Below are 24,814 nucleotides of genomic sequence, written 5' to 3'. Positions count from 1 at the left end.
ATGTCCCCATGAACACATCTGATAGGTACTGTGTCTTTAGTTGGGACGGATAATGGACTTATCAGAGACTGAAGTATAACAGACTGGCGACAGCCTGAATCCAATAAAGCTCTTACGGTTGTGCCCTCCACAAGCACACGTACATAAAAGCTGGGTCCCATTTCTTCGGTATAGAGGATAGAACGGGGTATACAACTTATGTCCATAGGCTCGTCCTGTGTTCTTTTGCGTGGGCAAGTCCTGGCAATATGGCCCCATTCACCACACTCAAAACACTGAGGACCCTTGGCTCAAGGCGATAGGGACTGGTTTTCATGTGTTCTGAGACAGGTCTCTGTTTTTTTTTTTCAGTTCTCACAGGGGGTCCTGAGGGGCGTGTGGTTTTCTCGGAATCCCAAGGTAAGGCACAGGTTTGGGCCCTGTAAAAAAGACGTGGCCATTTCTGCAGCCTGTTCGACAGTCGGGTGTGTATGCTGTTTAAGCCACCATTGGATGGGGAAGGGTAAGGCTTCCACAAATTGTTCTAGATAGATCAGACATGATCTCTTCTTTGGTGCTGGTTTGGGGTTTCAACCATTTATCTGCTGCAGTCTTCAGCTTGAAGAACAGGGTCTTCGGGTTGTCCATGGGTGTTCCCCATTCTCTCCTAAACCGCACCCAGTAGGCCTCCGCATCAAGTCCTAAATGGTCGAGAATTATACCCCTTATCTCGTTGTATGGAGTGTCCCCATTAGCATTGGCCACCTGATAGGCAGCCTGTGCTTCACCCGTAAGAAGAGGGGCCAGAAAAAAGACCATTTGGCTTCAGGCCACCCTGACGCTCTGGCTGCCCTCTCAAAGTTTAATAGGACTGCATCGGGGTCTTCACCGGGCTGGTATTTCTGTAGGGACACGTTGGGGCCCGTCCCAGCACGGGTTTGCAAGTGAGCGGACAACTGTAACGATCATCTGCGACCTTTTGCATATTTTCTGCCTGGTTTCTCATGGTATCCTTAAACATTTCTCAGTCAGCCTGGGCAGAGGACATTTGCTTCTCTACATCCCACTCCAGCTTCTCCTGGCCGCGTATCAACTGCTGGATCAGATTCTCCATGACGGTAGTTGTTAGTGGAGGTGTAACCAGATCCTACTTCTGACACCAAGTGTGGCGTGATGGAAAAGCAAGGAAGGACTCTGGAATAATTTGATGCGGGATTTATTAAATCAATAAAGGATGTCAGGATAGTTTGTCCAATCAGAACATAACAAATGGCTAAAGAAATTGGTCTCTCTGGGTCATATATATGGGCAGGCACCGTCTTCTTCCTCTCTTCCGTCAGAGGGGGGTTCTTGTGGTGTTTTAATCCTTTTCTCTTCTTCTTGGGCTTGTCAGGCGAAGACTCAATAGGAGGTCAGACGGTTACCCATAAATAAAACAAAGAAATGTGCCCCGTAAGGGATGGATTCATGCTATACAGTAGTGTGCTAAGGGACAGGGAGTGAAGGGAGATGCCACCTACTACCGCCACCAGTGTGCTCTAAGTGCTCTAAGTGCCAAAACACAGCACTAAGGACTGGAGGTACAGCGCGTAAGAGCCACAACGCAGAAGCATGAAACCCAGCGTGAGCTGGGCAGGAAACCCAGCTCCCTCTACCCGCCCAGTCTTTATTGGCTATAGTCCCCTTTCCCCAGACGGCTTCCAACCTCCCGCGTATCTTGTGGAGCCACGCCCCTCCAGGGACGTGGCTGGCCTCGGCGTGGTACCGGAGAAGGTCCGGCTCTCGTTTGGGGTAGTCTGCACGGACGGTGTCCTGGTGCTCTTGAGGCAACCTCGTCTCCTCTCTGGAGTCGCTTCCTGCCAGTTCCTGGAGTCCCGGGCACACGAAGAAGGTCTGGATGCTCTCCTGTTGTCCCCACGGCTCCTTCCACGATCTGGTTCCTCCATACAAACGCCAACTTGGCGCTCTGTCTTCCGCTTTGTACATGACCAGGTCATCTGACCAAGTCACGTGATCCAGGAAAGACTCTCCAAGCGTGTTTCCCTTAAAGGGATAGTCCCTGTTCTTCAGCATCACATTCTGTGAACAGAGGAGAGAATAAGGAAACAGGTAAGGGGGGTAGTTCTCTTTTGCATTATCCGAGGATAGAAAGGGAAGAGGGTAGTAGTGTGTCACACAGACTTTCGCCCAGACCTCAAGAGAGTGCTGAGCTTTTACATTGATCGTACTAGAGAACACCTAGTGGATGATCAGATTTGTGTGGGGTTCGCAGGAGCAAAGAAGGGAACAGCCTGTAAAAAAGGATCATCTCTCACAGGATTGTTCTCTACATAAAGAACTGTTATGGGTTGGCCATAAAGCAACCCCAGAAGGATTACTGGCTCATTCCACCAGAGCCAAGGCTGCTGCCACTGCATTGGCATGTGGAGTTCCTGTCCTGGACATTTGGCAGGTGGCTACTAGAACATCCCTCTACATGGTCACAAAACATTGCTGTTTGGACACCCAGGTTCGCCAAAAGCCGCATTTCATCTGCTTGGTACTACCGGACTTTATTGTTTGAGACGATTCATAGACTCCGAAAAGGTACCTCTTTGGTATCTGCTCAGAAGATGTGGAATCTGCAGTTAGAAGTCTCTATCAGAACAAGCTACTTAACCTTTGGTAACACTTTCTAGTAAAGAGACTACCTAACCATAGATTCCACACTAATCCTCCCTGTTCCGTGAATTCGACCCTGCCACTAAAAAGATCCTCTAGGAATCCACTTGTCGATGCCAGTTTGCTGTTTGGGCTCTAGTCTGGGTGTGTGGACTGCCTCGAAAATAACAGATGTCAGAGGGCTGGGGTGGCAGTTGTATTGGCTCCATGTGTTATTTCCACCGCGGAATAGCGTCCGTGCAGAACTGAATGGTGCCACCTACTGGTGTGCTGAATTACTGCTCAAAAGTTTCCAGATCCACTCTTGGGGAAATAACCAAAAGGTGAGGAATCTGCAGTTGGTGTCTACCAGAAAGAGTTTTCCCAAAGGTAAGTAACTTGTTCATCACTGCCCTCCTAGTAATTCTGAGGATGTTACCCAATTCTAACGCAGTTGAGTGCATTAAAACAGGACATGGCACCAGCCTAGTAGCATACATGATTCACAATGCTATGGGCAGACCTTGGGTCCCAGTATTTTACCTCTGGTCATGCTTCTCATGGATTCCTTAACTTAATTTTCCTTTATAGGGTTGTTTTTAAAGATTCATAACCTTGTTCTGGAAGTTTGTGATAGAGTTTCTCTATCTGTGACAGAGTCAATTATTTCATCAGGCACTGTATCTCTTTCTGTGTATTGGTCAAAGCAGTAGTCTAGGAAGGCTGTTTTGGCACAGTTTTTTTGTGTACTGTAGCACAATGTCTATTCCTGAGTCACCAGTGTGCAATGTACCTTGGGTTTGATTTAACTTTGCTATGAGACAGTTTGCCTTATTAAGGGTACTTGCCAAGTACTCTGTGTGGTTAAGGCACTGCTTTCTTTCTTGCAACGTGGCATCTTCTCCACAGGCCATCAAAAGGAGTTCCTTGCAGGAGTCCTCAGGCCACTTTTTGTGGCATCATGTAGCATGTTATACACTTTGTTTAGTTCCTGCACAAAGGTTTTCCTGACCTGGCTACTGCCCTAAAACTATGTTCGCTGACCACAATATTTAAGGTTTCCCACTCTATGGTAAAGCTAGGCCACTTCACCTACTCATAATTTTTTGTGACATGGCTCAACACCCAAGGACGAGAAGCCATTGTAGCACTGTCTACCCCCAGGATCTGTCCAGGAGTACGCCCCCAGTAGAAGCCTAGTCTGGGGGCACCCGTCCCACAAACCAAATACAGGCATATTGTGACCCATCATGAACGTCCCACAACTCCCATCTCTAAGACTGAATAGAAATTGTACTCCATATTTCTAAACAAAGTCTATAAAACGCAAACCTCACCGCTCGGATAAAGAGCAGAATCTAGATGGTAGATCAGCTTGTACACTTCCCACTGGCCACCATCTTCCTTGAAGTGTATATCATTATCGGTAGGAGGTGTTGGCATGGGCATATTTAACAAATTTCTGCAGTAATCAGGGTCAGCTATAGCATCTACCAATCTTAATGCAGAGAGCTCAGAGCCTTGGGGGCCCTGCTGCTGGGAGACTGTTCCAGAGTAATCCCGTTTTTGTTGAGACCCGATAACCTCCTCCACTGCCACTATCTCAGTTCGCCAGGATGGTCGCTTCATGTTCCTTCGACTTTCTTCTCCAATGGCACTTCAGAGGATGGTTGCTGTTGGGGGCCAACTTTTCCCACCCCATAGTGATTTAGTTATTTCCATACCTCCTTGGGATCGGTGAAGAAACCTGTCTTGTCATCCACAATCACCTTCAGTTTTGCAGGCAACAGTAGCATAGAGCATATAGCTGTCTCACATAGCCGTCCCTTGACTGCTATGAAGGATGCCAATTGCTGGTCAACTGCGGACATACAGCTTGGGAAAAAGGAGACTGCTATTTTCCAACATAAGAGGGCCCCTGTAGTGGATGGCCTGAACATGGCGTCCCTAACACTGTGGTGGATTAGTCTCGCCACCAGTGGTCTACGGGGTGATCCAGGAGGGTGACGCCACACTGAGACCCTAGTTCGATCTTCGATATCAGCCTGGATTTCAGAAACTGCACCATATCTCTAGCCGGGACTCAACTGGGCCCACCATGCACATGTTGTTATGCCTGAAACGCCCTGCTGAATCCCCTGCACTATGTTCAATAAAACCCACTCTGTCAGGTCCAGGAACTATTTTTTCAGGGAAGCTGGGCTTGGCTGTACCTAAGGTCTCAGTCTGTTTAACAATGTCCTATGCCTTCCTCTGGTTGTCTCTATCCATTTAGCAAGGTTGAGGGCTCTAGTTGTCCCTGGGTGCATAGGTACCTTAAGCATGTCCTTCTTGTGTTTAGTTGACTTGCGGCCTCCAAAGGGTGTCAATAAAATATCCTCACCCACTACTAGAGCAGCACAACTTGGTTGCACTGTATGCCAAAACGCGACCTATTATGTACTCTCAGTTTTCACATGTGCAGATCCAAGTCCACTTAGTTGCTCTTGTGTCTGCCCTGCAGCCTCACAGAGGGAGTAATTCCACCTTGCTCTGCCAATAAATAATCAATTTAGAGTCGCGAAGAGCAGAAAGAGTCCAGCCACTCCGTGACAAGGCTCAGCATCGGAATATGCCTGGATTTTTCAGCACTTATGGAGCTACATGAAAGGCCATGGGTTGGCCTAGGAAATCATCAGTCCAATGCCTACTCTGCCTGTGGGCGTAACACCTGCGTAAAGACTTTCTTCCTCCTAGGGAACTCCTGGTGTATTCTCTTCAGTGTGCTACAGGGCCCCATTGTTGCTTGTTGGAGGGTGACCCAGTTTCTCGGCAGGAGAGGAAGGCCAGACATCCACTCAGCTATTGATGGCAGTTAGCAGCCCCAAGCTGATACCTAATTGCTTTGTGCCCTGGCTAGATCTTTACCTTCATTTCACATGATGACCTCTGCACTAACCAGGACTAAGCCAGATGGCAGGCCTCATAACCCCTGGCCAGTCCTTCTGGCACAGGTTTTGCCTGAACCATCTACTGGAGCCTGTGGCTGCCTCCTCCTAGTGCCATCCTGAGGGGGCTCCTATTCAAGTCTCTCAGGACTCCAGGAGGCAAGTCATTGTACAGGCCCTTTCTTGCAGCGAGTTTCAACTGTTCACCATCTTGGGCATTGGTGGGGCGAGTAGGGCCTGCACCGAGCTATCCGACTCCATCTTTCTTTGTCTGATACCCCTATACAGTAGTGCACTAGGGGGATTCTCGCAAGGCCAGGCAGATAATTTATGGGGCTATTGTGGCTGGATTTCGGGTGACTGGCAGGAGATCTGGAAATATTGTGCTACTGTGAGTTGTCACCACCTAATGACTAACGTGGTCTAAACTGGGGTGGCATGGTGAGCAAAAGAATGATGGATTTAACCCAGATCTTTTGACTGGGGGTGAATGTTTTGATTTGTTCTGCCTTCCGTCCATCAATTGTGTGTCTTCTGTCACCACCTAATGAAGCAATTTCTGTATCAGGCATCTGTGATAAAGATTTCAGAGTTCTTGGCTGAGGATAAGCAGCTGCTCTTGGACGATTCAGACCGCTGATTTATACTGTGTATATAGGTATTTCATTCCTCAGAATTACCCTTTAAACCTCCTGAATCCTTCACCACCAATCCCATTTTCTTCTCCTTGACAATCTTTTGATTTAAGAGGCCATTGAGCATCTGAACACGAGACTGATTAATAGTTAGTTGTATCAAAATGACAGTAATGGGCTAGTCCTTAAGGAATTTGCTGGTTCACAAGAAACTGGCAGGTCTGACCTTTATTTTGCTCCACCCACTTACACGTTTTTACCGAAAGAAAAATGCAAGATGGGCTTCAGTAGCAAGAATCTATTGACTCTCTGAAAGCATGGCTGGATGTTTTCCCTAGGTCTCTGTGACTCGTACATTCATCATCTACTGTCCATGGAGGCATCAGCATTTTTCTACGTTTGTAGTCCGAGGCAATCCACTTTCCCACTCCACCACTATAGTGCTTGTCAAAGGTTATGGCTGTGGTGACTGTTCCACTCATTAAATAAAGTAAATGTCTTTATGTGCCCGGATGAGGCTTTAAAGGTGAGATCTCAAAATCTAGTTACTACATCTTCAGGGGGCATACTGTGTCCTGCATTTCTTCAGTTCCTGTCTTGCACTACTTTGACAAATTCAGTGGTACAACAATGTCGAGGAGGTCGTACTTTCCTCCACTGATGTCACTGCCTCAAAAGCAAGTCTCTCCTCTCTCTCTCTCTCTCTCTCTCTCTCTCTCTCTCTCTCTCTCTCTCTCTCTCTCTCTCTCTCTCTCTCTCTCTCTCTCTCTCTCTCTCTCTCTCTCTCTCTCTCTCTCTCTCTCCTTCTCTCTCTCTCTCTCTCTCCTTCTCTCTCTCTCTCTCCTTCTCTCTCTCTCTCTCCTTCTCTCTCTCTCTCTCCTTCTCTCTCTCTCTCTCCTTCTCTCTCTCTCCTTCTCTCTCTCTCCTTCTCTCTCTCTCCTTCTCTCTCTCTCCTTCTCTCTCTCTCCTTCTCTCTCTCCTTCTCTCTCTCTTTCTCTCCCCTCTCTCTCTCTCTCTCTCTCTCTCTCTCTCTCTCTCTCCTCTCTCTCTCTCTCTCTCTCTCTCTCCTTCTCTCTCTCTCCTTCTCTCTCTCCTTCTCTCCTTCTCTCCTTCTCTCTCTCTCTCTCTCTCTCTCTCTCTCTCCTTCTCTCTCTCTCCCTCTCTCTCTCTCTCTCTCTCTCTCTCTCTCTCTCTCTCTCTCTCTCTCCTTCTCTCTCTCTCTCTCTCTCTCTCTCTCTCTCTCTCTCTCTCTCTCTCTCTCTCTCTCTCTCTCTCTCTCTCTCTCTCTCTCTCCTTCTCTCTCTCTCCCTCTCTCTCTCTCTCTCTCTCTCTCCTTCTCTCTCTCTCTCTCCTTCTCTCTCTCTCCCTCTCCTTCTCTCTCTCTCTCTCTCCTTCTCTCTCTCTCCTTCTCTCTCTCTCTCTCTCTCCCTCTCTCTCTCTCTCCTTCTCTCTCTCTCTTTCTCCATCTCTCTCTCTCCTTTTTCAAGCACCTGGCTGCAGCTTTTGAGCTTAATATTCCCTGCATTGTCATGGTATTGGAGGCCAGGTTGAAGACTAGCTTCCTACAGTAGGTGCTGAGAAACCAGAGTAGTAAAAGCTGGGTTCTCTGTTGTGCTCGAATGTTGTCTTGGCTTGTCTTTCCCAGATCTTTAGTGGCACGTGGTATCTGCGAACTTGTTGCAGGGCACGCAGCCTGTCAAGAATGGTTTCTACTAGTCTCCCACAGGGATTTGTAAATCTTTCCATTAGAAGGGTATATTTCTCTGTTTTCTACAACTAGCTTCACTGTACAACTATTCTGTGTATATATATATCCACTTAGAACATTCAAGATATGTTTTAATTAGTAAATATTCCACAACTGGTGGTACAAGATTAGAAATCTATTCTCAAACACATTTTCTTTCAAGCTCCAAACATTACAGATTTATTAAATCAATTGCAGTGAAATCAATGGTAACCTTCTGTGGAAACATGCAGTAAGGAAAATAGAAATCCGCTTACAGGTCTTATGTTGGCCATTGTATATGGATATATTGTGTACCTTGATTTGACTAATTTTCCCTTTCCCACTCAAGTTTTTTCTCCAATGCGGCTATCTTGATCTTGCACTCGAGGCTGGGGTCCTACACCTAATACGTAAAATTGTGTCCTTTCACGTTGTGTTGGGTCTCTGTGAACACTCTAAAACCAGTTATCATGATTTGAAGGAAGAACAAGGTCCTTAAGCATAAGGACTTTTTCTTACTCTCCTTTCACCATCTTGAGCATCACTGCCCTGGTGGCTGCTAGGGCAAAACATTGGAAGAGATGATACTGCTAAAACAACCCTCTGTCGCCCAATGTTTGGATACTACAAAGTCAAGGCTCAAGTTACCAATGTGGAAGACTGCTGTATTAATGTTCAAGAAAAAGTCACCACCTTAAGTTGGCTGTTGTTCTGACATATCTATGTTTTACTTGTTTTGTGTTTTAAAAAAAATAGATGTAACGGTTGTATTTAATACTCGCCCACCTGTATTTCAAAGTATTCTTCTTGTTCTTTTGAAGGTTCTCGGGTGTACAGTAGACATTTCAGATGAGAGCTGCAAGCAGTTCCTGAATCAATTGATTGGAATGTTCTGTTTCTATAATGGCCCAGTCTGGCATGCTTACAAGGTAATTAATTGTAGAGTGAGTCGTTTACCATTTCTTCAGATAAATGTCTTCAGTTTAGCAGGTAATATGTATTACATAATCTCCAAGTAATATCTGCTATCGCGATCCCTTTCTCTTTCTCTGTCATTTACACAAACACTCCCCTTTAAATGGGGATGCAAACATGCATTTATACCCTTCCACTCTTTCCAATGAGTATGTGGCAGATGTTGTCATATGCAGAGGTAGAAGGCAATGTTTCTATGATAATCATTCAGATATTATATATATTTTGGTCAGTTAGTTACTGTGAAGGAACAACAGTAAGCATATCACTTCATGTAAGGGTAAAAGCTCTGCAAAGGTAAGTAGGAAAATCTAATTGTATTTGTTTTTTACGTTCCTACAATACAAGCGGTGTTCGAGGCAATAGGAATGGTGATGGTTACAGTACAAAAAGATAACCAGTGCAAAAAAGGTGCAGTGACCAGTGCAGGAAAAAAGTGAGGTGCTAAGAATATAGGATACAATACAACACCCACAGGTTTCTTTCTGCAATGGCATTTACTTTGGTACAAATATCCAGTTCTGTTATATCATCTGTCAGATAAAAAGGATTGTTGACGTTTCAACGCATACGGCCTGATTTATGATGAGGATGGTTAGAAGTAGCTACGTGCTCTCATCATCATTCTGCAAGATAAACATACATAGTAACCTATATTTCTTTCAAAGGAAAAGCACCCTGTGTGTGTACATGCCAAATACAAACAATAATGGTGAAATGCTGTGAGAGCCTTATAGTGCACACACCTTTGAAAACATGTCCAGTAATAAGTAGAACAAATTGTCATGTACAGTCAATGTTCGAGGCATGTGGGCTGCTGAATTCATATCTGTGCATAGATCGCCGCCTAGTGTTGGGTCCGGATGTTTGCACGTTGTTGTCCTGGAAGAGTCTTCGAAGTATCCTTGGATAGGTGACTCCTCCCCTGGACTACAGTGCGCATGGGCATCCTCTCCATCCTCAGATTGTTTTTTTCCGCCATTGGGTTCGGATGTGCTATCTTAGCTCAAGTTAGGAAAATATTTGGTCGAGGCCAAAAGGCCTTTAGTTCGCGTCGGTACTGTTTATCGATCGGGTTTCGATAGCATTTTGTTAGTTTACTAACTTTCAGCACCGACTTCTTTCGCATTTACCTGTCCATCGACTACTTCGACGATGGAATCCAGGACGCCATTCAAAAGGTGTCCGGTATGCAATGCGAAGTACCCACACATCGACGTCCATCCGGTGTGCAACAAATGCCTTTCGCCGGACCACGACGAATCGACATGCATGGCCTGTGCCCGGTTCCGTTCCAAGAAGACTCTAAGGAACCGAAGAGCGGCGAGACTCGAGGCGCGGCACGCGGCACCGGCCCCAACAGACATCTTCGACGAGGCCGACGTCGAAGAATTAGAAGTCATACCCTCCAGTCCCGTTTCCGAACACGACCCCGGATCGGACGAGGGCGACGAGTCACTCTTCCACAGAGGTGAAGACGACACCGAGGTAGGAGACGACGAGGAGGCCTTAGGGGCCGAAGAGAGTAGCTCCAATGATGAACAAGGCCTACCTGTTCAAACAGAAGAAACACCAGCGCCACAGCCTTTGGCTCCGGTCGAGGGATCGCCTTCGGGCCTTACCCGAGACCCATCCCGTAGTTCTTCGGCCCCGCCCTCGGACGTTCAGCGGCAGCCATTGCTGCATAAGCCAGCTGGTTTCCCTACCACAAAACCGAAACCGAAAGCTGCTCCGGTTCATACGAAACCGAAACTGAAAGTGGCGCTGGTCGGATCGAGGCCTTCCACGCCTTCGACGCCAGCGCAACGCGTCGGCACCGACCGCACCAAGAGGGACTTCGGTGCCGAACTGGAATCGGGCGACATCGGAGTCGACAAACGGAAAAAGGCCATCGGCACCGAGAAACCTACTCGGCTACCGACGCCAACGACACCGAGGGCAATACCGCCTGCTTCGCCTCGCGTCGCTCCCTCGACGACGCCGATGCCTCACGTATCGAGGACGTCGACGGTGATCTCCACACCTCGACTCGAGGACCCGCCGGCACTGAAAAAATCCACGCCCGGCTCTACGAACCTGCCCGGTGCCAAAGCCTCAAAGACGCCCCAAGTGCGGCCTGCTGCGACGCAAAGCAACAAAACCACGGCGGCCCTCAAAGACCCGTCGGGTTCCGGCCCGATCGGAGCTCCAGCAACCTCTACGGGGCCAGCCAACATTACCTTCGGCTTGCCTCCGTCAACAATCCCGAAGATGTTCCAACTCAGGACACGGGTTACCCAGACTCCGGTTCCACCGGACGAGACGTCTCCGTCACGTGTCATCGACGCCGACACTGGCAGGATGATTCTCCACGACCGAAGAATAACTTCGGAACCGCCATTGGACCCTTTCAGGATCCCACTAAAAAGGAAGCTGCCTGTGGAATCAGAACCTCTCCTTTATGAACCGTTCCATTCCTCCTACCAGGATCCACACCGGTTCTCCCCCACACGCTCCGACACGGATGCATTGGAGGACTACATGGATGACCAAGCACCCTACCATGTAGACACAGACCCTGATGACCAGCAGGACCCTGATCAAACTTGGGGCGACCCTGCAGACCCCAGTGCACCTCTCGATACACAGGACCCACAACTCTATGGGGCAAAAACATCTCCCACGGAGGATACTGCGGCGTTCAACGCTCTTATTGAACGTGCTGCAAATAACCATGGGGTACAGCTTCACTCAGATACCATCGAGGATGACTTTCTAATGGACACTTTTGCATCCTCAGAAAGACATGTAAAAACTCTGCCAATGCTGAAGGGGGTCCTCAAACCAGCTAAGGACATTTTCAAGGAACCCACCAGGGCACGAGTGATAAACCCCAGGATTGATAAAAAATACAGATCAGCACCTGGGGATCCTACTTACATCAAAGGACAATTACCACTCGACTCCATCGTCGTAGCGAATGCTCGCAAGAGGGCACACTCGCAAACGACAGGTGACGCTCCTCCCCCGGACAAAGAGTCCAAGGTGCTAGAGACCTCCGGCAAGCGAGTTGCCGCCCAGGCTGCCAACATATGGCGCATAGCCAACACTCAAGCGCTCCTCGCTCGCTACGATAGAGCGCACTATGACACATTGGAGCAACTACTCCAACATCTCCCTGACCAGTTCAAAGAAGGTGCAGAAATTCTTATCAGAGAGGGACAGCTACTCACAAATGCTTCCATCAAATGTGCACTAGATGCTGCAGACACGGCTGCCAGGGCCATAAACACAAGCGTCATGCTGCGACGACATGCCTGGCTACGAATCTCAGGATTCAAGCCTGAGGTACAAAACAACATACTGAACCAGCCCGTCAACCCCGACTATTTATTCGGCCCAGAGGTTGACACCACCCTCGAAAAGATAAAAAAGGACACGGACACTGCAAAGTCCATGGGCGCCCTCCAAACTCAGTCCTTTCGGAGCGGCTCCTTTCGTCGCCCCGGAAACAAGGGGGCAGGTAGAGGACAGGGGTCACAACAAACGTATAACAAAGGCAATACACAGACCACCTACGATAAAAACACCCGAGGTGGATATCGTGGCTCCAGTACAAAGGGCAGAGGACGTGGCTACGGCAACACCAGGTCCTCCCCCAAGAACAAGCAGTGACGCCCTCTCCCTTCCTCCCGACCACATAACACCTGTCGGGGGAAGACTACAAAGGTTCCTGTCCACGTGGAACTCCATCACCACGGACAGGTGGGTCAAAGATATTGTAAAATACGGTTACTGTCTGGAGTTAACCTCCACTCCACCCACAATACCACCAAGAAACCGTCCTATGTCCTCAGAGCACTTAACGCTCTTACAGCAAGAGGTGCAAAGTATGCTTCTAAAAGGCGCTATAGAGGTCGTCCCCATCCACGAACAGGGTACGGGGGTTTACTCCCTCTACTTTTTAATTCCAAAGAAGGACGGGTCGCTCAGGCCTATATTAGACCTGAGACCCCTGAACCAGTACATTCTTTCAGAGCACTTTCACATGCTCACCCTACAGCAAGTCCTTCCGCTTCTCAAGCAGGGAGACTTCCTAGCCTCACTGGACCTCAAGGATGCGTACTTTCACATACCCATCCACCCCTCACACAAAAAATACCTCAGGTTCACTGTTCAGGGGCAGCACTATCAGTTCAAAGTCCTTCCCTTCGGCGTGACAACAGCGCCCAGGGTTTTCACGAAGTGCCTAGCTACGGTGGCAGCACATTTACGGAGGCAGCATATACACGTCTACCCCTACCTAGACGACTGGCTCGTTCAAGCGAAGTCAGCCCAGCAATGTGCAAGCCACATGTCCCGCACCATTCACCTTCTTCACAGTCTGGGATTCTCACTAAATTACCCAAAGTCCCATCTCCAGCCCGCACACGTACAACAGTACCTAGGTGCGACTATAGACACTCTGGCGGCCACAGCTCAGCCAAATTTAGTGAGGATCAACAGCATACAACTGCTGATCTCCAAGTTCAAACCCAATCACTCGCTTCCAGCGCGAGTGTTTATGCAGTTGATAGGCATGATGGCCTCCTGCATCTTCATAGTCCCGCACGCGAGGTTACATATGCGCCCACTTCAGGAGTGCCTAGCACGTCAGTGGAATCAGGCTCAAGGACAGTTGAAAGACCTAGTGTTGGTGAGCGGTCGGGCATACAACTCTCTGCATTGGTGGAATCCACAAAACCTTTGCAAGGGCCGACCGTTCCAAGAGCCTGTTCCGCAAATAGTACTGACAGCGGACGCGTCTCTCCAGGGATGGGGAGCTCATGTACTCCACTACACAGTGCAGGGACTATGGACGACACAACAGAAGAAAATGCACATCAACCTTCTGGAACTGATGGCAATCTTCCTGGCCATGAAGGCATTCAAAGTACATCTGTGCAACAAAGTCGTGTTGATCCGGACGGACAACATGACTGCCATGTACTACATACAGAAGCAGGGAGGAACACACTCTCCACAGTTGTCTCATCTGGCTCAGAGCATGTGGAAGTGGGCCATTCAGAGGAACATGTTCCTCATGGCGGAACACCTCCCTGGCAAGGACAACCAGATGGCGGATCTGCTCAGCAGACACAGCCACCAGATGCACGAGTGGGAGTTACACCCATCAGTACTCCAACCGTACTTCCAGCGGTGGGGTCATCCAGAGATAGACCTATTCGCGACAAGCGAAAACGCAAAATGCCAAAGCTTCGCCGCCAGATTCCCACATCCGCAGTCGCAGGGCAATGCGATATGGATGAACTGGTCCGGCAGATTTGCGTACGCTTTTCCCCCAGCGCCGCTGATACCGCTGGTGGCTCGCAAACTACGACAACACTCCCTGACACTCGTCCTAGTTGCTCCCACGTGGGCACGCCAGCCGTGGTACACCACCTTCCTCGAACTTTCCGTGGTGCCGCATCAAAGGCTGCGGATCAAACCCGCGCATTTGACGCAGAACCATGGAGAGGTTCAGCACCCAGATCCGCAACAGCTGAACCTGGCGATCTGGCTCCTGAAGTCCTAGAGTTTGGCTATCTCAACCTGCCACCTGACTGTATGGACATCATCAAGGAGGCCAGGAGACCCACTACCAGGGCTTGCTATGCAGCCAAATGGAAAAGGTTCGTCATTTATTGCGGTAATAATGACATCAACCCGCTGGACGCATCCATCCACAACATCATCTGTTACCTCTTACACCTATACCGATGCAATCTGGCGTACACCTCTATACGTGTCCATTTGACCGCAATATCAGCCTATCTGCAAACCAGGCAGCACCTCTCTCTATTCAGAGTGCCTGCCATCAAAGCATTCTTGGAAGGGCTCAAACGAGTCATTCCACCTAGTCACCCACCGGCTCCAATGTGGAACCTCAACTTGGTCCTCACACGCCTGATGGGTCCACCCTTTGAACCTCTACACTCATGCGAGATTCAATTCCTTACCTGGAAAGTGGCCTTCCTAGTAGCGATCACTTCCCTAAGAAGAGTTAGTGAACTCCAGGCACTAACCGTTCAAGAGCCATTTATTCAGGTTCACGCCAACAGGGTCGTACTACGTACCAACCCCAAATTCATGCCCAAGGTAATATCGCAGTTCCACATGAATCAGACTATTGAACTGCCCGTTTTCTTCCAAAACCCACAAACTGTTGCAGAAAGGGCACTACATACACTAGATGTACGGAGGGCCCTCATGTACTACATCGACAGGACTAAACCATTCAGGAAGACAAAACAACTGTTCGTTGCCTTTGCCCCACACCACAAAGGTAACGCCATCTCCAAAGCAGGGATAGCCAGATGGATAGTGAAGTGTATTCAAATCTGTTATCAAAAGGCAAAACGCACATTAACTATTCCACCACGAGCCCACTCAACACGTAAGTTGGGGGCTTCCATGGCCTTCCTAGGAAATATTCCCCTGCATGATATATGCAGAGCAGCCACATGGTCCACTACACACACATTTACAAAACACTATTGTGTAGATGTGCAGTCAAAACAGCAGGCAGCTGTAGGACAGGCTGTCCTCAAGACACTTTTTCAGACCGCTGCAGCTGGCACGGGTAGCCGCCGCTAATAGAGGGCACTGCTATGTATTCTATGCACAGATATGAATTCAGCAGCCCACATGCCTCGAACTGAATATGCTACTTACCAGTATGCATCTGTTCTTGGCATGTAGGGCTGCTGACATTCATATCGCCATCCCTCCTCCCCGGCGCCTGTCGCAGCTGCAGCTCTCAGAATTACTGCAAGCATGGTCATCACTTTCTGTATCTAGTCCATCACTGCCACAATGGCGAAAAACAATCTGAGGATGGAGAGGATGCCCATGCGCACTGTAGTCCAGGGGAGGAGTCACCTATCCAAGGATACTTCGAAGACTCTTCCAGGACAACAACGTGCAAACATCCGGACCCAACACTAGGCGGCGATCTATGCACAGATATGAATGTCAGCAGCCCTACATGCCAAGAACAGATGCTTACTGGTAAGTAGCATATTCATTATAATGGAGGCAAAGCTAGGAATATTGTATGGTCACAATGCATGTGCCACAAACTGAATAACACAGGGGCAAACCCAATTCTGTTATTGAGAAAGATGACACACTAGAGTACGATGTGAGGTCATCTGATGAAAGGATTAGTAAAGTGGCATTATAATGCAAGTAACTTGATATTCCCAAAACATGTTTCTCATGTTTTAATGCTCGGCTAAGTCTACCAGTGCTATTCACAAAAATATGCCAGTGTAAACATGTTAACATTGAGGTAGCCTGAGTCCAAGAGGTGGAGCGTACTAAAGGGAACTCCATACTGTTTGTAAAGCCTGCAGTGCATAGATTCTCCAAAAGACATTAAAAAACTTCTATAAAGCTCATTCAGGGAAATGGTGGTACTCGAAATAAGGATGATGTATAAGTAAACTTACCATACTTGCAATAGTCAGTATGGTACGTGTACCATGACCTTTACTAGAAACGTTATTGCACAGTTAGAGATGGATTACCCAACAGTTTCTTGTTCTGTTTGTACAGCAGCAAACGTTTGCATCGGTTAGGGCTTTTAAAATAAATATAATACTGACTTGAGTTTTCTTTCCACAGTTTGATCCTTTGATGATTATTTTATTTAGTTTCACTTTTTCACCAATTCCCCCCTTGCATGATAACCTTTCAGCCAAGTTCCCTCATTTAATGTTTCTCATTTAACCTTGCTAATGATTTTATTAGCATTAAATGTTGGTTTTTAGGAAGTTTATGAAACACTCAGGGAGTTGAAAGTGAATAAGTAAATTCAACTCTTTCTACACTTTATTCGGGTCCTAGACCAAGAGCTATTGCTCCTCTAGGGTGAGTCAACCTGTGTATGCATCTGTCCGGCAGAGCCAGTAGAAAAAGCACTGGAGCTTTGGGGCCACCCAGGCCACTATCTTGTATGGCTCACCTGCTACAGCTTTCCCACCCTCGACGATGGTTTGGGCCTGCTTTATTATGCTCCCGGAATCCCGATGTCCCGGCGGGAGCGCAGTGGCATATTTTACAGGGGTATTGGCATAGTTTGGGAGGAATTGGCACAGGATGGTGACAGATTGCGAGGATGTCCAAGAGAGTCCTTAAAACGCGTCTGCCATCTTAGCTTCCTAGCCCCCCCCCCCCCCCCCAAACCCTCCCTCCCCCCCTCGAAAGAGGTTTTTTCTAAGTTGAGGTTAAACTCTCGAATCTTATACTTTCCCTGGTATGGATTGGGAGCACACAGATCCACTTAAAAAACTACTATTACAAAAAGTATTTCCTTATTTAAATAAATCTCTTACCCTATAGTTCACTTTCATCCCAAAGGGTAGAAGAGGCACCGTAGTGCTTGTTCTTGTGCTACCAATGCCAAGTGGATTAGTTATTACCAGAAGAAGCATTTTGTAGAAGAGGCATACATTTTTCAAAAGATGCCTCATGTGGTTAAAATCATTATAAACGTCACTGATCTGTACATCCAGAGGTCATCGGTAACTACTTTGCATGCTTTCAGAAGGCGTTATTCATTGATTTTCTCTAAGTGCCTCACCTTTTGACCTAGGTTTGCTCAGAAATCTGTTTGCCTGAACTGAAATCTCAGTCTGGTACTGTTTCCTTTTAAATTGATTTTCCTTTCTTGCCAATGTCTGTAGTTATTAATCAACAGTGTGAGGCATGTCATAGAGAAGGTATGAAGTTATATGTGTGTTCTCACAACACCGGTGAAAACAAATCTTTACTAATAATGTGTCTAATCTAATATTTTGTTTTCTTTGCCATTTACACCTGCTTTGAATAGGAGGTTTCCTACTATGGAGATTTTTTTTTTTTTTATTTTCCAGGTAAAACCTGTGGATTTCCTCCATGAGGAGTGGGAAAAGTACATAGACCATATTCAGAAATATAATAGTGACTTGCACAAGATATTTAATTCACTTTACACTCTTGATAAATCAAAGGTAAGCAAGAAATGTTTATTATATTAATTTGCTCTGACCAATGTAGGACACCAGTTGCTGACTTTGACTATTTGATATTCAGTTCATTTGCAGATTGTTTGTTATTGGTCATCAGTATCTTACCCATTTGCACTGCAAGCATACTTGGTGTGTGTCAGTCAAGGGGTGAGCTCAATTGTCCTCTTCAAAAGAAAAGAGCACGGTTCTTTGTATTTAAAATAGCAAGAAACTGCCCTTATGCTGACTGGAGCCCAATTCATAAATCATTTATGTATATGTACTTGTTTTGGTCTTATGGCTTTGAATGACACCATTTTACATATTTTTAACATTTACGTTATCTTAAGAGAGTAATGTTGAAAATGTATCGAAATCATAGTTTCCTAGGTATGCTGATGTCCCCTATAAATAGCTTAGTGAAAACACACATTTGGTGGGCAGTCTGGTCAAGCACTCGTGGCAAAATTGCGCAAATCCCCTTTTTAATAATATTTGTGCTTCACAGTCAGGAAAAACCTTTTTGTCCATGAAGAAACGTCTTCATCTATACCACAATGAAGTATGTGAGCGTACTGATTATTTTCCTACTCTGGAAGCGACTTGCCCTTGGTCTCTTTAGGAGTATCTACTACCATGAATCAATTCCCTTTTGTCACAACTAGAATCCTTTGCAATTTTTTGTGGCAGGCTTCTTGAACATAATAGTAGGAGTGTTATGCATTTTTCGGGTAAATTCAGGACCACTGTTGCTTGTCTTGAATGGGAAGCGTTAATATTTCATAGCTGAATTAATAATGCAACAGTGCTCAGGAGTGCTCGATCAGGGACAGCACAAAAGTGCATCCTGCATGTGGAGCAGTTCTGGTAGTATGTTCTTATTTAAGTAGAAGGGCTTTTGTCAACTTAGATCAAACTTTGTCTTTGCTATTACTAAAAGGAATTTTTGTAGGATAGGATTTGTGTTTGTTAAAGCAGGTATGTTAAGAGCACACAATTCGTTAAAATCAACATATACAGTGTTCACACAGTCATATAGTTCTTTGCAAAAAAACTACATTTTATAGCCCAAGGTTATCAGAAAAGTGGCAATAAGAGAGGATACACTGATTTGACTAAACCATCATTGATTTCTCAACCTGGGGTATGGGTCCTGAAAAAGGGTCCAGGTGAAAATAAAATATTTATTTTTGGCTGCTGGTGTATATACATTACATTATTGAGGTCAGGGTGTTAAAACTCTTTCCTCTGATATCTGAAGAAAGTATGGCTGGGGAATGTATTTTGATCTCTTGGATTACTTGGTCAGTTGAAGAAATGCTCAAGCTACCTACCACAGAAGTGACAACAACAACTAACCTAGTTTCATATTGACACGATGCACCATCCTCATTCTTTGAAGGGCAAACTTTGAGTTGAATAACAAAAGTAATACAGAAAAAGTCTAGTGGAGAAGCTGGTGGGTTTGAAGGTTATTTATTTATTTATTTATACAATTTATAAAGCGCGAACAAATGCCCGTAGGCGTCTCGGCGCTGGAAACAATGCAAGGGTATTCCTCTTGTTGCTTGTTTTTGGTCTTTAGTTTTTGTAAATTATAGTGAGTGTGTTCCAGTGTTTTGAGAAACTCAGAAAAGCAGTGGTTATCTATTGTTGTACATTTCAATGTCACTGAAATTTGATGTTGACTGTGTTTATTCATTGCTTATTTAAAAAAAAGGTTAATGACATTTTGACATCTTGTCTTTTTTCCACTACCTTTCCCAGATTCCTTCTCACACACAGCTCCTCTCCCTTGGTCTTGTGCCTTTGCGTTATCCCCCACTTTACCAGAGCCTTTCTTCCAGACACACGCAACTAGTTCCTATCCTCAAATTGATGGGTGGGCATAGCTCATCAAAACCCAGCCACTGCTCATCTCAGAGCCCTATAAGCACCCTTATGAGAACTGATTTCAGAGATCAAGGTGGCTCTCACAAATCCAATGTCCTTCCCACCATAGTGTTTTCTCCAGCACCTGAGTCACCAACTTCTGCATTGTCCATGGGCCCTGTTGCAAAGAGCCTTCCTACAGACTGCTCCTTCCCAGAGTTCCTCTCTTCCAGGGCATAAACCCTAAAAAGATAAGCATGGGGGTCATCCAAATAGGTAATGTGGAATGCCATATCTGCAAGTGATGTAGCAATGGATTCATGGGAACATTTAACATCCCACAGTAATCAAGCTCTGAACTTTTATTTTTTTGTGACAGTGTTTTTGACCTGATTGAATTTGTAAACTGCAGCTTTTCTATAAGTGATTGTACCAGAGGTAGGCTCTTCCCACCATCAGCTAGGATTACGGCCACTCACCTCTCTTGTGCAGCAGTTTTTCATTATCCAGGAGATATCCCTTCATCTGGTACAGTGAATAATCCCTGAGATTTTACTCTTGGATACCTCCCATTTTATTTTCCTTGGTTGACCTGTGCGTTAGTGCAGAGTGATGGGGTTGGCAGGAGGCACATACTAAAAGTACTAATAGCAGTAATAGTGTGAATAGTAATCATGCTAATGAAAATGGTTGGCTTACATTTCTACTGCAATGAACACAGAGGAGACCCAAGAAAATGGCTTGCTTTTTTGATATGGCAGATTTAAAGATTTCTGTGTGAGCCTGCCTTACTGCACGCCCTGCACAACTAGCTTTCTTTCTAGTCAAAAGCAGTTTGCTGTGGTTACTTTTAAACAAGTGGTTCTTAACCTTTTGACTTCTGAGGACCCCGCTTAATCATTACAAGAACCAAATCGGTACTTTACATCCTTTATGGTCCAAAACCCAAACTAACGCCTGGATGTGCAGTAACAATGGCAGAAGACACCTTCCGCTATGTTGGACTCAGCATCACTCGTAATCCTGCTCTGTTTTACACTTTGAATTTGCTAGGCCCCCCGAGACGACTACAGAAAGACACCCCACACTGGAGAACGTCCCCGCTGTCCCTACTAGGAAGCGCAGCCCGCTTTAAAATGATGGAATTACCAAGATTCCTATATGTCTTACAAAACACACCCTACCCGGTCTCCGACACTTACTTTGCCAAGATCAAAACTGAGATCAGTACACTACTGTGGAACGGAAAACCCCTGCGCAAAGCTATTCACAAATTGGTAAGGGGGTGGTATGATGGCGGTATAGCTCTCCCTAGTATCCGTAAGTATTACTGGGCCAGTCAGCTGGCAGTAAACAATCAATGGATATATGTCTCACAAACTGATCCCGCATACCAAATGGATAAAATACTTAAGGGCCCTAGAGGCTACAACCAGGTGCTCTACACAAACCCACTGCAACAAACACTCACCGGCACTACACACCAAACTGTGACTCTTTGGCATAATACACTGACTCAATCCACGCCACTATGGGATGCATTTAGCCTTGGTCGGCTGTGCCGATGTCCCGGGTTTGATAAATGGGACATGATCAGCGTCTCAAGGGTGGGTGTCCTGTGGGTAAGGGGCAAAGTGAAATCATTTGCTAAATTACAAATGGAATACGAGATTACAGACTGAGACATACAGATATCTCCAGATCATCCATGCTCCTAGAGCAGGGTACTGATTTACCAGAGTCAACACCACTAGAGGACAGTCTCGTATACGACTACATAGTTAGCAAAGGGATCTCCTTGACGTACAATAAACTGCTTAATAACTCGCCAGACCCCCAAACAACATAGGAATGCTGGACGATGAAGACTGGCAGGAAGCGTTGGGCATCCCCGAAGGACGTGGCCATAACCGCAAAACTAAGACTAATCCAACTAAAAATCCTCCATAGATCATACTTCTCCTGCTTCACACTGGCAAAAATCAAAAGACAAGTAGTCTCTAGGTGTAAAAGACGGTGCACGCAGGAGGGAACATTTTATCACATAATATGGGATTGTCCCGTTATTCAAAAATACTGGCGAGCAATGGCAAGACAATTACAGTTGGTCCACGGGAATGAACTTCAGCACACACCACAACTATGTCTTCTAAATATATGTAGATGATCAGACCTTAATAGGAAGCAACAAATATGGGTGACGTTGGGTTTTGCCATGGTAAAATGAAATATAGCACGAAAATGGGGAGTAGGACATCCACTCATCCTGACAGAATGGGAAACGGACATGGATTGGTCGATGATAGCTGAGAAGACCATCTATGAGACCAGAGGCTGCCCTCAAATATCAACACAAATTTGGAACAATTGGAATACAAACAGGGGTCAGATCTGCCCACCGGCAATATCCAGACAAAAAGGTTTGGGGGGGCGGGGGGTTGGGAGAATGGGGAAGAACATGTCTATAAACCTTTGCTATGATGTATGAGCTGTGACTGTAAAAGTAAACTAGCTAACTGTAATGTCAGGATGTTCCCACTGTTGCTGGAGTGTGGCAAATGTATACTAATAAAAAGAGTTTAAAAAAATCATTACAAGAGCCCGGGGACCTCCACTGAATACTTAATAGGAATCTGGGTAAACCCCCCCGCTCGGTCATTACTTGAAGTCGGAGACCCTGGACTAAGCATTTTTACAACAAAATATACAGAAACAAGCATCCATCAACCATATACACTAATAATGAAACATGATATTTAATTCACAAAACAATTAGAAAAATAAAACTTTTAATGGAAATGTTGGAGCGTTTCTAAATTCAGCTGAGGTCACTCATCATTAATAGTATATTCTGTTTGATGCACTTGCACCTTTCCCATGAATAAATCTGATGATACTAACTTAACTTTTAGCCTCCAAATTAAAAATTCCTTCACATTTACAAAACGCTGTACATTTTTCAATGTTACATTTTGCTTTTTAATTTACAAACACTTTATAATTTTGTACATATTTAACTTTCTAAACAGTTGTGGATCCCATGAGTAGGCTTTCCAAACCCCCAGTTCTTCATGGACCACAGTTAAAGAACCACTGTTTTAAGCTGCACAGGAGAGCAGTCTGGTACAATGAATTGTGCTCTGAGGTAAGATCTGTTGATAACTTAGTGTAGCCGTAGACATGAAGATAAAGAAAGGGGAGTTTGGGAAGTGAAGACAGTCATGCAGCTAAAAAACAAGAAGGGCAAGTATGGGAGTTGATTATATAATAGGATCTGAGATTTTCAACTGTACAAAGGAGAATAGGGCTGTTAGACCCGGCCCTCGTAACATAGCTAGACCTGACCCTGCACCTCACACCAGCCCCCAAACCCACGGCCTAGCCGATCCTTCCCACCAGAACTCACACGCACCCAACCCGGACTTCCCCGTCCATGGCCTTCCTCCCTTCGGCCACACCGGGTCCGCGTGCCCACTTCATGCACCAAGATGGCCGCCCGGCCCCAGCGCGACCCTGGCCTAGAGGCGCCACTCCGGCTGGAGGACATTGCGCTCCCCTTGGGAGGAGAGAGGGAGGAGCAGTTTCTATCACACCTCTGCGCTTCCCTGGGACGGTGGGTTTCAATCGACCTGCCGGCCTCCCCGAGGGCTGGCTCCACGCCTGCTGGGTGTCTGGGACTCCTCCCGACCCGGCCCTGAAAGGATCAAAAGACAATGGCAGGAAACCCCAACCAGCGACCCCCAGGTGACAAGACCCCTGCCTGCACAGACTCCGGACATCAAAGAGGAGTCGCCCTATAACAAGGGGTGCTCTGGGACTGTCCGGCAGATTCGCCTTGGAACACCTGAGCCCTGCTGAGTGACTCGCGGCTCCCTGAAGATCGTAAGACCTCCGAACTTGTGCTTGAGCCCTGCTGAGTGACTCGTGGCTCCCTGAAGATCGTAAGACCTCCGAACTTGTGCTTGAGCCCTGCTGAGTGACTCGCGGCTCCTCGAAGATCGTAAGACCACCGAATTTGTATCCGAGCCCTGCTGAGTGACTCGCGGCTCCCATAGACTCTCTTGGTCCCGCCGGGCCCCACGACGACAAGCGTATCCCCCAACTCGAGGATTGTGAGCTGTGCGCCGGGTACGCTCCTGCATTTGATCCATATCCCCAAAGACTGTCCCGCTACCTCCTATCCCCCCTCCAAGACTTTGTGAGCCCGCGCTCTACTTGTATATATTTTGCCTTGCGGATCATAAAGATCCTACCACTCCGATCTGATAAAGATTTGCTCTTAAGAACTCCTCGTGTGGTGTCTCTCTGTCGTGTGGTGCCGAGTGTGCGATCCTAGATACGAGGTTCCTCCCCTGAGGAGTCTCCCGCCAGTGCCCGGCTACGATACCTCGAGGGTGGGTCTCAGGGCAGTCAGGGCCCCCTCCGGGCCCCTCTGAGGTCGCCTTCTAACAAGGGCTTTATGTGCATTCCTAGACAAACCCCTACTTAAATATATCAATATTATAATGTAATACATTAAAAAAAAGGAATGCAGTCAATTTGACCACCAAATCATAAGACCGACCACTCTGGCAACAAGACAATCAGCAAACAAGAAATCCCCATACAATTTCCCCTTTGCGTAAAGATTTTGCAGTTTCTTTCTGCAGCAAACACATTTGTATTTGCAACCAGTTTCCATAGTCTAATAATGTCTTTATATTTTGTGACTTTTCTGAATACTCTGAATCACTGTAGAGACTCTTAACTATGCCAGACACAGCAACTCTGTTAATCAAACAAAATTATTTTGTAGAAAATATTTCTTGCCTTCATAGTTGCATGAAATATAGTATACATACATACAGCACTTGCCAGGAGTATAGAAACAGTCTACTGTAGGTGAAGGTCTCCAACACTTGTGAGTAGAGAAGTCTGCATCAAGTTCATCAAGAGCAAAGGAGTCCACAATGTGGCAGGCCAGTCTTCTTCATGGGGATTCTTCACAGTGGGCACAGAGGTCTACATCACATCCTTCATTAATGGTACGGGAAGGCTTCCATTTCA

General features: G+C 46.5%; 1 protein-coding gene across 3 annotated transcripts in view; it reads left to right on the top strand.

The window, feature by feature from the left end:
- The window catches only part of HPS4 (HPS4 biogenesis of lysosomal organelles complex 3 subunit 2), a 431,024-nt gene that overhangs the window by 96,560 nt on the left and 309,650 nt on the right, over positions 1–24,814 (top strand). For all 3 annotated transcript variants that reach the window (XM_085635656.1, XM_085635655.1, XM_085635658.1), the window contains exons 5-6: positions 8,732–8,839; positions 17,783–17,899. In XM_085635656.1, coding sequence (XP_085491782.1) covers positions 8,732–8,839; positions 17,783–17,899 — 225 coding nt within the window. The remainder of the gene's footprint in view (positions 1–8,731; positions 8,840–17,782; positions 17,900–24,814) is intronic.

The sequence above is a fragment of the Triturus cristatus genome, chromosome 11 (assembly GCF_964204655.1).
Source record: "Triturus cristatus chromosome 11, aTriCri1.1, whole genome shotgun sequence".
Classification (NCBI taxonomy): Eukaryota; Metazoa; Chordata; class Amphibia; order Caudata; family Salamandridae; genus Triturus; species Triturus cristatus.
Note: the sequence above shows the minus strand (reverse complement) of the source record. Positions and strands in the feature narration are given on the sequence as shown.